Source organism: Nannospalax galili, unplaced genomic scaffold (assembly GCF_000622305.1).
Source record: "Nannospalax galili isolate Female #2095 unplaced genomic scaffold, S.galili_v1.0 scaffold2227, whole genome shotgun sequence".
NCBI classification, from domain to species: domain Eukaryota; kingdom Metazoa; phylum Chordata; class Mammalia; order Rodentia; family Spalacidae; genus Nannospalax; species Nannospalax galili.
In genome coordinates, this window is record NW_008356468.1 from 108,893 (window position 1) to 123,147 (window position 14,255).

The following is a 14,255-nucleotide window of genomic DNA, read 5'->3' on the forward strand; positions in this document are numbered from 1 at the left end:
TCTAGACTGAATTCTGCCATTCATTGGTTTTTATGGCCCTAGGCAGTCATTTCCTTTCTTGGGTGCTCAGTTTTTTCATCTATGAAATGAAAGCTGTACAGATAAAATGACCAATTCTTCTGTCCTGTAACGCCTGGAATTTTGAGAACTGGTGTCAGGAAAAAGCGTGACCATGGAGCTATTTTCCCTTAATTTACTCCCACTGTAGCATGTTAGCTAGTCCAGACTCAAAGTGTCCCAACATCACTGCCACTTCCTGAAATGTTTCCACCACTGGCTCAAGCCTGGATTCTAGGGGTGCTGTGGGGTCCCAGGATGATGATGCTTCTTGGGGGAGAGGAGGTAGTTTCAGGGGATGAGGAGGGATCTAGAGAGCATGTCAGGTCTGGACGACTCAGAAAGCAATCCTGGATTAGGGGATTAGACACTCCCGCCCCTGGAGGAAATCTGGTCCCCAGCGGCAGGCAGCCTCATACCCCCCGCCCCAATCCCGCTCCTGGCCAGCCTGGGGCCAGCATGCCCTTCTTAGAGGCTGCATCATCCCCTGTGGAAAGTCAGTACTTCAGGACCTCATTGCTGTCTTCTTCTCACTGCATCACATCCATAGATCATTCCATGTCAGAAAGCCCCTGTCTGTGGCGTGGGCCTGTCTTGGGGGTGCAATACTGAGACTCCAATCAGCCTGAGCGCTAGGAGAGAGTTCTCTCCAACTCCTCCAGCAACAGCCACCCCTTTGAAAACAGGAAGGACCAGACAGACCGACTGACCTGAGACCCCTGGGGTGGCACAGTGCTTCACCCATGGGCTAAGATTCCACCTCCCTTCAGCTCCAACCTCTTGAGCAGTGACATGGGAAAGGGTCTAGTTCTCCTCCCTCCAGGCCTAGCCTCTCCAGTTTTGTAGACAGGCTCCCCAGGGCCTTATATTCCACAGCTCGCCCCTGCCGCCTCAGTCCCCCGCAGCATCTTCCCTCCAGGGGTCACCTCAGACCCCCAGTCAGGCAGCCACTGCGGGGCCGCCTCCCCGCGGCCGCGACCTAGTTCCCTGCCGTTATTTTTAGGGCGCGGGATGGCACCTGCCCACGTGCCGGGCCCCGCCTGCCCGGGAGAGTGGGAGGAGCTGCGTCTGCTCTAGGGAAGCGAGGGCCGCGTCCCCCGCAGCATCCCCTCCATCCCACCCGCGCAAGCCCCCCGTTTTCCCGGGAGGGGGCCATCAGGAGCGCTCTGCCTTCCTCTGGTCCCCTCTCTTCCCTCTCTCTGGCTCTCCCCCCGCCAAACCCCGCCAGTGGCTCACGCCTCCTGCATACGGGATGAGGTGAGCAGCGCGGCTGCTGAGAGGGGGCGCGCGCGGGTGTGAGCGTGTGTCCGTGTGCGAGTGTGTGTGCGCCGGGCGGGCGGGCACTGCAGCTTCTTCCTCCGTGGAGCTGAGAACGAGCGAGAGCTCGAGTGAGCGAGCGGCCAAGGCGGGCACTGGGGAGCAGGCGAAGCGGTGCAGCCATCCCGGGCCCGGCGCCGCGCAGCCACCATGCTCAACAACCTGACAGACTGCGAGGACGGCGATGGGGGAGCCAACCCCGGTAAGCGGTGGTCTGGGGGCGGCGGGGGAGGGGGCGGCCAGGAGGAGGCAGCCTCGGGGTGAGAGGCGGAGAGGGGGGCCGCGTCCTGCAGAAGATAGCCTGGGACTGGCCCAGGCAGTGGAAGCAGGAAGCAGTGGGAGCCTAGCTCCATTGGAATGCGCTAGGCGCTGTCCGAGGTGCTGGAATGCGCCGCGCCCGGGGGGCTGATGGGGACCCAGGGTTGTCAAGATCCGCGGCCCGGGGGCAGACTTGGGTTAGCTAAGCTTGAAGGTGGTGGGAAGGAGATGGAATAGCTAGAACGGGCTGACGTGCAGCTCGACGGGCAGGAGGGTGGCTCCTTTCCCCGAAAGGGGACCTGAGCATCCTGGCGCAGAGCGGGGACCAGTGGCTCCTGGGGGCGCAGTTTGCTGCAGTCCCTTGCTCTGAGGTTTCTAGCTGGAAGATGGGGGGAGTGGTGGCTCCAGGGTTTGGACGCATATGATAGCTCTCGTCTAGTCTGCGGTGTCCCTTAAGGGTACACTTGATGCAATCGGACCCCTCCCCCAAGGCTCCCCGAGGTCCCCATCTCAGCCTGAAGCTACCTCCTCTATAGATTTTTTGCTCTACTTTGTGGAATCTCCTCTCCCTCTCGGTTCTCTGTGGGTTCCTATTCAGGACGGGAAGCAAGATCCTTTTCATCCCTCTCCCCCCTTCTCTTGGTACCCTGGGGTGGTAGTGTGGTTTTCAGGGCGGGGCAGGATGAAGTCTTTATAGTTAGCGCTCCTAACATTCATGGTGAGGCCTCAGAAATGGGGTCCCAACAGCTGAATTCCCAGCGCCGCGGCCGCGACACTGCGGACTCGCTGCGGTGGGTGCAGACTCGCCAGGAGCTGAGGGGCTCGGGAGCAAGTCTTGTGCTGTTCCTGATCTTCCTCGTCTCCTCCAAGGTTTCCCAGCTCTGAGGTCTTGGGGCCAGTCACCTCTCGGGCTCCCAGGCCCCCGCTGCTCCCCAGCGGTCTCAGTCATCCATCACGGCCGTCGGGAGCCCCCAGCCCCCACCCTCCAGCTGTGTTGTGTCCGCTGCGCACTAGCGCGCCTCCCGCGCCTGCTGTTCAAATGCTCCCTCAGGCATTGCTTGACCCTCTGAGCCATGACTCCCACAGACCTCTCAGGGAGATGACCCAAGGGGCCTAAGAGATGAAAGCGTGATCTCGCAGACACAGGCAGTTTTTGACTCCGTGGTTTTTGATTTTGGATCCTAGTCAGGGCCAAGAGGAGGCTCAGAAAGGCTGGGGTCACCAGGGTTCCTGATCTTTTGTCAGAGATACCCCTTTCCCATACTTCCCTGGGGCTGAGTCCTATAGTGGGGATAGAACTACCATTGGTCAGTTCATCCATCTCTTCAGTGACCCTGGGGTCACCTCACCAGGCAGTTACCACCCCCCACTCCCCCCACCCCGACTGCAAGGGGAGGGAGTTGTCAAAGTCAGATTGCTGCAGCTCCAGGCATCTTGAAGCACTGCTCAGGGAACAAGGGGAGAAGAGATGTCACTTCCTTCCGGAATCTCCCTCAGATGCCTCCACTCTGAGACAGGGCCTCAGCAAGAAGAAGTGATTCTCTCTCTTTCTCTCTCATTCCCCCCTCCACCAGACCTGGGATCGGTGGATTCCCCAGCACCTACCTCCTCTAGTAACCTTCAATGGGCCTTGATATTTCCTTGGGGTCTCCACAGGGCTAGTAATGGGGCATGCATGTGTTGGGAGCAGGATCCTAACTAGGAACGCTTTCCAGTTCTCGCCCCTCCTGGTTAGTTTCTAGACACTGACTGTAGCTGGCACATCTGGAGACCTATATATAGGGTCCAGCACTTGGAATTAGAGTGGCCAGAACATGGGTCAGGTATTCTAGGTCCCAAAGGGGAAAGATCTTCCCTGGATGCTTTGAGAAGGTGGTTAGGAGGGCGCTAAAGACTTTATGGGTGTGAAGATAAGACCAAGAGCCTCTGACTCTTTCCTTGGAGCCACATGGAAGGATCTGGGCACTGATCACATGGAGAGTAAGAGGCTCCTCAGGGCCAGAGGTCCCAAGGATTTGTCCCTGCTATCCAGATCTCCTTTCCCCTTGGGATCTGGCGCCCCATTCCCCTCCCCAAGCTGTCCTGGGGATTCCCCCAGGCCCAGCCCCAGGCCCCGAGGGAGGCTCCTTAGCTTGCGCTGCTCGCCTGTTTCCACCCGGGGAGCTCTGGCCGCTGCAGCTTAATTGAAAGCCGATTCAGGCTGAGAGCTCCCAGGGGGCGGGGGCAGGGAGGGCTCAGCCTGGGTCTGGCCAGCCCCTCCCGGCGCCATTTGGCACTCCCCCATCACCCAGACTCCTGGCACTGGGGAATGAGGAATAGTTTTCCCTTTGCTGTTCAGTTCCTTTGAGAACGCAAAAGCTTACTCCCCATCCCCCTTAACTAGTGAGCCCTGGCATTCCAGGGAGAGGGCAAAAATCAGTCCTTGGCTGACAAGGCCGGGAGCCTGGCGTCCCGCCCAGGCAGCGGATGGAAAGGCGGGACCCAGGACGAGCCGACCAGGCCGCCCCCTCCCCTGCCCTCCTCTGCTGGCCGGGATCCTGCTTGTAGTCTGGCTCTGCGCTGCGCGCCGCGTTACATAAGCGGCTGCGGGCGCGTGGCCGGCTCGGATCCGCGCTGCGCTGTCGGCCCTCGCGGTCACCATGGAGACCGGCCCAGCCACCTAGTTACAGGGTCTCCGGCCAGGATGCCCCCTTCCCGCCCCCTGTGTGCCACCCGCCCCAGCAAAGGCTTGAGAGGGGGCGCGAAAGACAGTGAGAGGGGGCTTTCCTGGATCTAAGAGAGAGCACTTCTGAGAGAGGCACCCAGCCCCACAGAAACATAGCAGCCCTTAAGTCTTGCAGCTAAGAGAAGGGTGTGTGATGAGTTCAGGCTGGGTGAGAACCAGTTATGTTAAGAATCTTAGTTGCCAAAGTAGCAATAGCAATACCGTGTCACCACAGCGTGAAGTGTTGCAGTTGATCCCCTAACCACTCTACAGGTTAAGCCTGGTCAATATCATTTTGCCTTGCAAGAGTGACTTGGCCTGCCTGCAGACAAGCAGACCTGGGAAGCTAGGGTCTGAAGCTGAGATTTCCCAACTCTAGCCCTTTTCCTAACCATTAGGGGATTTTTTTTCTAGTGCCCATGAACCTCTCTGGTCTCCACCTTCCTGTAGTGAGAACAGCAGGCATTTGGTCAGCATTTTAAAAGGAGAGGGAACCTGTCTCTCTCTTACTTCTCCTGTTCTCTTGGCCTTGGACAGATCTTTTGAGATTCTGTGGTTTGAGAGGGGCACCCAGGGTAATTGACCTCCATAGACTATTTTCCTGAGCATCTATTATGTGCTGGGCTCCCATGGAGGAGGACAGGCCCAAGAATTCACTTGAATGAGAAGAGCTGCTCGTGGGTTTCTGCTAGGCAATCAGGTGTTTTTGCCTTGATGGGCAAGGTGGGTGCTGTGGAGTACATGAGACATTGTTTCTTTCCCTGCCCCAGTTTTCAGACAAATGGAAACAAGTCATGCTCTGGAGATGGGCCCCTGGCTGGGTGACTGAAGAAGGCCTCCAGGAGGCAGGGAGAACGGTGCAGAGGGTTGGACAGCTGAGGTGGGCAAGGAAGGCCGAGAGATGAAGAGACAGGAGACTCAGGGTTATAGGGGCTCAGTTTCACTTGTGCTTGTTCCCTGGTGAGTGTCTGTAGAATCTGTCTGCTGGGCACTCAGCTCTGCTGCGGAGGGAGGTTGATGCACTGCGCTCAAGAAAACCTCATATCTTTATGGAAGGGCCCATCTCTGTCACCAAGAGGCTTTCTCCTTGGCTTCGCATATTCCCTATGCACATTCACACGGTCACCCCGGCCCCTTTTCTCATGAAGCGCTTTACTGGGTATTGTCTGCTCCATATGCCCAGGGGGCTTCCTGACCCTGTGGTACCTCAGTTCCAGCTAAATTCAGCATCTTTCCCACCCTCTTCCACTCTTCCAGTTCATTAAGTAGCATCACACTATTCAGCAATGCTAGAAACCCCAGGCATTATCCTAGATTCTTCCCTCTCCTTCCTCAAACATCTGGCATAGAAATGTGCCCACATTTCTTGAGTGTCTCCATTACTTCACATTGTTATGGCCTGGGTCATTGTCAGCCTTGGGCTGGATTACTGAAACTCTTGTTACTGTGTTTCTCACTTAAAGCCAGAACATGTGCTGCAAAACCCAAGTCTGGTCATGACCCTCCTTGACCTAAAACTTCAGTAGCTGCCCTTGTCCTCGGGATGAAGACTAAGTTCTTCAAGGTGGCCTGCTACTTCTTTAGGGACTCACAGCACTCTGACCTGTCCAGGCTCTTCTTTTCCCAAGCCACTAGTCTTTAGTTCCCAATATGCCCCTTCTTCAGTCTCCAGCCACATCAGGCTTTGTTTGGCATGATCACTCTGTTGGCTGCCACCTCTGGCCATCAAACTTATTGTTCTGAGTTCTCTCTGCTTGGTGCCCTCCTGCCAGCCTCCCAGTCTAGCCCTTACTCATTCTTTAGCTCTCAAGAGACACGTCACTTCCTTTGGGAAGCCATCTGTGACCTCCCAGGTTGGGCTGCATGCCCTCCTGTGTTCTTGCTGTGCCTTGTTCATTTCCTTCACAGACTTTACCTGCTCACTTCTTCCTTTTCCTGGCCATGGATTGGTTCCTTAAGGGCAGGGACAGTGTTGTAGTCTGTTTTATCTCTCCACTGCCCATTCTCATTGGCACATGGTAGACTGAGAGTGAATGGGGGGATAGAGATGCCAAAAGCACATCATTGGGGGCTCAGGCTACAGGGTTCTCTACCTTCCTCCCCAGCAAAGAGCATGCACCCATTACCAGGATGGGTTCATTTCTATTGAAGAAGAGAACTCTAGAGTCTTGAAGTGTTCTGATGGATGACATTGGACCCTCAAGAACAGAGAAACACTCACATGGTCATTAAGCACCCAGGTCGTGCCAGGACTGGGCTCTTTATACATGCTGCCAACCAAAATCCTGCAAAGAAGGCAGCGTAAGCCCCATTTCTCTGCATGTGACCTGAGGTTCAGAGAGTTAAAACAGCTGTACAACTGTATGCAGGGTAAACAGAGGACGAAGTGGTCAGTACCAGACCCCTGACTCCTCTCCTCCTCAGGTGATGGCCACCCCAAGGAAAGCAGTCCCTTCATCAACAGCACCGACACAGAGAAGGGGAAGGAATATGACGGCAAGAACATGGCCCTGTTTGAGGTGGGCTGCCTGGGCTGCAGTTGGTCACTCTGGCTCAACAGTGCCCCTCCCTCCCTCCCTCCCTCGGGTCCTTCTTCTTCCTTGGCCTGTTTCCCTCCTTGGCTCTTTCCTGACTTTACCCCCTCTGTTCGCTGCTCTCTTCTGTCTCACCATCCCCTTTCTTTATCCCCCTGCTTCTTTCATTCCCATCTCATCCCAACATCAGTGTCTTGACCTGTGTCCCCATCTCTACCATCCAGCTCACTCCAGCTCCTGCCTTGACCCTCCAGCTTCCTAATACTGACCTTCTTACTCTGTAGGAGGAGATGGACACCAGCCCCATGGTGTCCTCCCTGCTCAGTGGCCTCGCCAACTATACCAACCTTCCCCAGGGAAGTAGAGAGCATGAAGAAGCAGAGAACAATGAAGGTGGCAAGAAGAAGCCGGTGCAGGTGGGAGAAGGGATAGGAGAGGGAGTCTGGGGGAGGAAATCGGATCTGGATGGAAGGGTGAATGATCAAGCAAAGCGAGGGGAGGTGGCCACTTGGGAAATGGAGGATGGAGATGGAGGGGAGGAGGAAGGAAGTGGTTTGAAGGATGGATGAGGGAGGTGGAGGGAGGGGATCTGGAGGCTGGTGGAAAGGGAGAAAAGGATGTAAGAATCAGGGGGAAGAGGGACAGAGGGAGGGGAAGGTGAGGGAGGAGAGGTAGGGAAGGAACATGGAGGAGGTATGGGTTGGGGTGTCAGTGGTGAGTAGGGGGTGCAGAGACTGACGTTGGCCTCCCTGGCAGGCCCCACGCATGGGCACCTTCATGGGCGTGTACCTCCCATGCCTGCAGAACATCTTTGGCGTCATCCTCTTCCTGCGACTCACTTGGGTGGTGGGCATCGCAGGCATCATGGAGTCTTTCTGTATGGTCTTCATCTGCTGCTCCTGTGTGAGTGAAACTCTCCCTTTCCCAGCACACAGCTGGGGCTTGGCAGAGGCCTGGGTGGGAGGTGGGGAGGGTGGAAGCATAAGACCTGAGCTTTTTATAGGAGCCATAGCTTATGATCTTTGAGAGTGAATTAGGGCTGACTAGCCCTTCCTCACAGGCTTTTCCCTGATAGGCATCACCAGGTTTCACCTCTCTCTCTCTCTCTCTCTCTCTCTCTCTCTCTCTCTCTCTCTCATTGCACAAGTAATGCAGATTCATTGATAAAAATGATAAATGCTGAAAAAAGATTAAACATAATTGCATAAGAGTTAACATTTTGGAAGGTCCTGACTCACAAAAAATGAGATTATGCCTCACAAATAGTATTGCAACTAAATTCTTCCCATCCTCACTGAAAAAAATCAAGTATTTACTGAATCCCAAACTCTCGACACATTTCCATGACTTGACGCATAGGCATGAGATGGCTCTGCATGTGAGGATGCCAGTATGGAGGCTAGCACTCCCATTTTATAGATGAACAGACTGAGGCTGGAGAACTGAAGTGAATCATCTCAGGTCATAAGCTACCCAGGGCCAAGCTTGGGTTTCCAGAGCTTGCTTCTGCTCCTCGCATTTGCATGGTGAATAAGAGATTCTTTTTTGAGAAGAAGAACTTGGCATGAGTAGAAGTTGGAACAGGCCCAGGGAGAAGCTCAGCTGAAGAGAACCTGTGGGTATGGCTGGTGGTTGTGGGAATACTGGTGTGGCCTCTGTCCAGGCCATTGCAGCCCCCTGTGGCCTCCCACACTGATGCTCTCCTTCCTACAGACGATGCTCACAGCCATTTCCATGAGCGCCATTGCAACCAATGGTGTTGTGCCTGGTATGTGACTGGGACTTTTGGAAAAGGGGGGGAAGGGGCAGGGATCTGATGATTGGCAGGGACCCAAGACCCAAGACAGTATTGCAGACCAAAAGCTGGGCTACAGCTGTTCATGGGGTAGGCAGGAGCGGCCCTGTTGGGGGTGGAGAGGGAGGTAGTTGCTGGTGTTGAATAGGGCAATGGCCATCCTCCCCTCAGCCTGAGACCCTCTGCTCCACCATCTTATTTTCTGAGCCATGACCTCCTTACAGAGGTAATTAGCAACATGGTAATTAGTGCTGTAAAATCTATGCAGAGTGGTTGGCTGGGTCTCCCATAGTCTGCCTTTTGGAACTGTAGCCCAAGCCCTAGAAAACCTTTCTGTCCTCTGTCTCCGAGCAACCCCTTGACCCCCGAGCAGCCCTGGGCCTTTTGACCCTCTCGCTGATACTAGTTTTTTTTTTTTTTCTGCAGCTGGTGGTTCCTACTACATGATTTCCAGGTCTCTGGGCCCAGAGTTTGGGGGTGCTGTGGGCCTGTGCTTCTACCTGGGCACTACCTTTGCTGGGGCCATGTATATCCTGGGCACCATCGAGATCCTTCTGGTAAGAGGGGCAGAGGAGGAGGCATGGGGTCCCCGGCCATCAGACACTTAACCAGTGTTTTCCTGGATACCTGCCATAGGCCAGGCCATTCTGTAAGGCTAAAAAGAAGTCGGATGTGGTCTATCTTGAAAGAGTTCCCAGTCTAGTTGGGGAGACAAGATACGATAATTATGTAACACAAACATCTGTGGTTTATCAGGCACCCACTGAGCTCTCATCACAGCTCCAAGTGCTTTACAGTCATTATCTCCAATCCTTAGAGGTTTAAGAGTTATGATGGCATTTTACAAATGAGAAGCTCAGAGAGGCAGACCACTAGCTCAAGGTCACTCAGCTACCAGAGAGATGGCAGAGGTGGGCTGAAGACTTAAAATAATGAAGTAGGACAGTCTATCACATGCCAGGGACTGTACGAAGTACTTCATGAATGCTAGTCGCCAGGACCTGATGGTTCTTGGATTGCAAAAGAGAACTTCGAGGGACCTGTGTAAAGAGATCTGTTAGGAGTTGACTGATGGGGAGAGACTGGGTGTCTGGGCTGTGTTTGAAGGACAGGGTTACCGCTTAGGTTCTTGCTCTTCCTGCCCCCAGTACGGGTGGTTGCTGAGGGCTCCTTGGTTTATAGAAGGAGGGCTGGGGCATAGCTTGGTTGGTACATGCACAAAGCCATGACTTTGATCTCCAGAACTACATAAGCTAGGCTTGATGGCACATGCCTGTAGTCTTGGTGCTTGGAGGTGGAAGTGGGGGATCAGAAGTTTGAGATTATCCTTAAGCTACATAGTGAATTCAAGGCTAGCCTAGGCTACATGAGACCCTCTCACAAGTGAAAAGAGAAGAAAAAAGCAGAGCTGGCATTTTCTAAGCCCCTAAGAGTCCTTTGCAAGCCCTAAGATTTGCAGAAAATTTTCTCACAAGTTCCTACTGTGTCAGAAGATGGCCATTTTTGAGACAGGAAGGCCACATCAGAGTAAGGAACAGGTGGAGGGATTTGAGCCTTCATCCCTCCGACCTCCAAGGTCTGTACTGGTCACTGCCTCACAGCCTTGGAGAATCAGAACTAACAGGCCAGCGCTTCTGGTTTGGGGGCAGAACAAGAAATTAGATATTGGGAGACTGTTGAGAAATAGAAGGCTCAATGAGGCACTGGTCATTGAATCAGGCGGTTTTTGTTTGTTTGTTTTAATGTAAAAGTGACTTCAAAATGTGTTACCGAACAATTCTACCCATTGTATGAAATTAGAAAAATATCAAAGTAAAAAAGTCAAAAAGGAAAATGAATCCAAGGACAAGCATGTTTTAGTGTGTTTCTTTCTAGTTTTTGTTTTTCTATATGATAGTATGTTCAATCTTTATAAAATATGACTCTATAAATATTTCCTTAAGAACCTGAAAACTCTCTTTAAATATAAATAAAAATATATTTATCAGTGAAAATAACTTGCAAGAATATAAACATTCTAAGTTTGGTATATGGATTTTAGTAAATGTGGACATGCAAAAGAATAATTATTCATATTTTAATTATTTGATGTAAATTTCCATTGATTTTTGTTTTCTTTTTAAAAAGAATTTCTAAAAAATATTTTATTTTTATTTAATGTATATGAGTGTATTGCTTGCATATAGGTAAGTGCACCCATGTCATGCAATGCCCTCAGAGGTCAGAAGAGGGCGTTGGAGCCCCTGGAACTGGAGTTACAAATGGTTGTTAGCCACTATGTGGGTGCTGGGAATCGAACCTGGGTCCTCTGCAAAAGCAGTCAATGCTCTTAATTGTTGAGTCAGCTTTCCAGCCCTGTTTGCTTGTTTTCTTAAGACAAGGTCTCACTATATAGTCTAGGATGGTTTTACACTGGTGATTCTCCTGCCTCAGCCTCCCAAGTTCTGGGATTACAGACGTGCCTGGTAGTGTTGACATTTGGATACACCTACAAACACATACAACCACACACATAAATATTTTCACATACAAGTTTCCAAAAATGAGATCACAAGACATTTTTTAAAGGAAATTTGACTTTGTTCACCTAATATACTATGGATGATTTTTAGATTCTTGAGACAGGGTTTTGCTATATAGCTCAGGCTGGCTTCAAACTCATGATCCTCCTACACATGACCAGCCATGGATAGCTTTTGAGTTGGTTCACATAAATCCATATGTTGTTATTGTTGTTACTATTTATTATTCTGGGGATTGAATTTAGGACTTGTATGCATGTTGAGCATACACTCTATCACTGTACCATGTTTGAAGTCCCATGCCATCTTTTAAAATAGCTTTAAGGTTTATGTGGCAATTCCAAGTTTTATTTACCCAACCTTTAGGAATGAACATCCAATCAGAAAAAAAAAAAAATAATGAACTGGGTGTGGTGGTGCACGCCTTTAATCCCAGCACTTGGGAAGCAGAGGCAGGTGAGTCTTTGTGAGTTCGAGGCTAGCCTGGTCTACATAGTGAGTTCCAGGATAGCTGGGGCTACAAGGAGACCCTGTCTCAAAAAGACAAAAAAAAAACCCCAAAACAAAACAAAATAATAATGGTAATAATTATTATCAGAATAGGAATGAAGACTCTCTCACAACATCTTTGGGTGCCATTTTCAATGACTACATCATAGACCTGACAGGGTAGGCCATGCCTCCCTTAACCAGTCCCCTGCTAATGGATGTCACTTACTGTCTTGCACTACTGTAATGTGCTAGGCATCCTTTCCTCCCAAAGGCCTGCCTGTACTCCACATAATTTCCCTGGGATGGCTCTCAGATGGCCTTTACTGGGTCACTCATCTGACCTCCTCTGCCCCTTTCCTGCAGGCCTATCTTTTCCCAGCTATGGCCATCTTCAAGGCAGAAGATGCTAGCGGGGAGGCAACAGCCATGCTGAACAACATGCGGGTATACGGCACCTGTGTGCTCACCTGCATGGCCACCGTGGTCTTTGTGGGTGTCAAGTATGTCAACAAGTTTGCCCTGGTATTCCTGGGCTGTGTCATCCTCTCCATCCTGGCCATCTATGCAGGGGTCATCAAGTCTGCCTTTGACCCACCCAACTTCCCGTGAGTGCTGTCTCTCTGAACCTAGGGGATTGCTTGTGTTCCTCTCCCAGGCCCAGCTGAGGTCTGCATAGCAAGCAATGTCCCCTCCTCCCCTCTCAGAACTGCAGTGGTATGGGTTGGGAGCAACCTCCCTTGGTAGAGAAAAAGTTTCCTGTTTGAGAGGAGTGGCTACAGGGTGGGATAGCGTCTGCTTGCTGGTGGGTGACTTAGGAGGGTTAAATGGAAATGGTTCCGGGAGGAATACCCTCTGAGTGGTAGGGAAAGTTTTCTGTATGGATCAGCCTGCTGCTGCAGTGCAGTAGCCCCTTAGTTACTGATCTTCCCCAGGATGGGAAAGAACTTAAAAGAGAGGGCCCCAGGGCTCAAGTCCCCTTTGGTTCTGGTCTATTGCGGAGGCTGAGGTCGAGGCCGCTGTCCACGGTGCTGAACACAACATCTCCCACTATACCGGTTCTTCACCTTACCAGAATGTGGTGCTTTGTTAGTTTTTTTTTTTTTTTTTTTTTTTTCTTTTTTTTTTTTTTTTTTTTTTTTTTTTTTTGCTGTTGTTTGTTTGTTTTTGTTTTTGCTTTTTTTTTGAGGAAGGGTCTCCCTGTAGCCATGTAGCCCCATATGGCCTGGAAATCTCTATGTAGACCAGGCTGGCCTCAGTCTCACAGAGATCTGCCTGCCTCTGCCTCCTGAGTGCTGGGATTAAAGGTGTGGGCCACCACATCTGGCTCTGCATGTGCCTTTAAAGCTCCCCCAGTGGTTCTATAATGAAACCAGGGCAAAGTCCTTGTTCCTTCCCATCTCGCTTGTTTCTCTCCCTAGGATCTGCCTCCTGGGGAACCGCACACTGTCTCGCCATGGCTTTGATGTCTGTGCCAAGCTGGCTTGGGAAGGAAATGAGACAGTGACCACACGACTCTGGGGCCTTTTCTGTTCCTCCCGCTTCCTCAATGCTACCTGTGATGAGTACTTCACCCGAAACAACGTCACAGAGATCCAGGGCATTCCTGGTGCTGCCAGTGGCCTCATCAAAGGTCTGGGGGAAGGAAAAGGGCTAGCATCTAGGGAGTGTTACAGGGGTTGTAGGCTAAGTGATCAGGATAAGGGGCCTTCCTTGGGATTCAGTTAAACCCAATCAGCTTTAATTGACCATCTACTCTAGGCCATCTTCTGTTCTAAACATTATTCAGGGGGTAGAGATGAAAATGTGGAAAGCACTTCAAATTGTTAGGAAAGAAAGTCAACAATTTAATAAGTATTTACTATCTACTAAGTACTTAACACTGTGCTAAGCACTGAAGCCAGAAAATACATAAGTCACAGTCTTGGGCCTAAGGGGCTTCAGTGATAGATAGATAGATAGATAGATAAGAAAATAAATTATGACTCATATAGATGTATATTCAATGAAACAGAGGAACTGAAGGGACAGAGTATTCATGTGTATCAGGTGACAAGAACAGGCTTCCTGTATTCACCAAGGAGGGTTTTGAAGGACAAATAAGAGATTGTCAGTTATACTGGGGGAATAAGGGAATCACAAAGCAAAGAACAGCTTGCTTAATATGTGAAACCATGAAAGGGCAGAGTGTGTCCTCCCAACCACAAATCACTCAGTGTGACTTGGGGTGTGATGTGCAAAGGAAGGAGGGCAGGGAATGATGTTGGAGAGGATGGAACCAGCCACGTTGTGGCGGGTCTTGGAAGACATGCTGAGGAATCTGGGATACATCATGAATGCAGTGGGGGTCCAGGAGGAGGCAGATACTGTGAGCTCAGGAGAGACATGACTTTTCTGAGCTACAGTGATGGGGGAGGGTGTCCATGGGACTGGAGTAGGGCTTCTCAACCAAGGATATTGCTGTTTTTTTCTGCTCAGGAGGTATTTGACCATATCTGTATGTGTGCATTTTAATTATTTATTTTGTGCCTGTGCTTGTGTGTGTGTGTGTGTGTGTGTGTGTGTGTGTGTAAGTACAT

General features: G+C 51.3%; 1 protein-coding gene across 2 annotated transcripts in view; it reads left to right on the plus strand.

Moving 5' to 3' along the window:
* Positions 1 to 1,096: 1,096 nt before the first annotated feature.
* Slc12a5 (solute carrier family 12 member 5) overlaps positions 1,097 to 14,255 on the plus strand; it is a 34,443-nt gene continuing 21,284 nt past the window's right edge. The window contains exons 1-8 of one of the 2 annotated variants that reach the window (XM_008854609.3): positions 1,097 to 1,576; positions 6,761 to 6,855; positions 7,155 to 7,286; positions 7,627 to 7,773; positions 8,584 to 8,638; positions 9,092 to 9,222; positions 12,043 to 12,284; positions 13,098 to 13,309. In XM_008854609.3, the coding sequence (XP_008852831.1) occupies positions 1,525 to 1,576; positions 6,761 to 6,855; positions 7,155 to 7,286; positions 7,627 to 7,773; positions 8,584 to 8,638; positions 9,092 to 9,222; positions 12,043 to 12,284; positions 13,098 to 13,309 (1,066 nt within the window). In that variant the 5' untranslated portion in view covers positions 1,097 to 1,524. The remainder of the gene's footprint in view (positions 1,577 to 6,760; positions 6,856 to 7,154; positions 7,287 to 7,626; positions 7,774 to 8,583; positions 8,639 to 9,091; positions 9,223 to 12,042; positions 12,285 to 13,097; positions 13,310 to 14,255) is intronic. The other variant, XM_008854608.3, reaches the window with a different exon arrangement.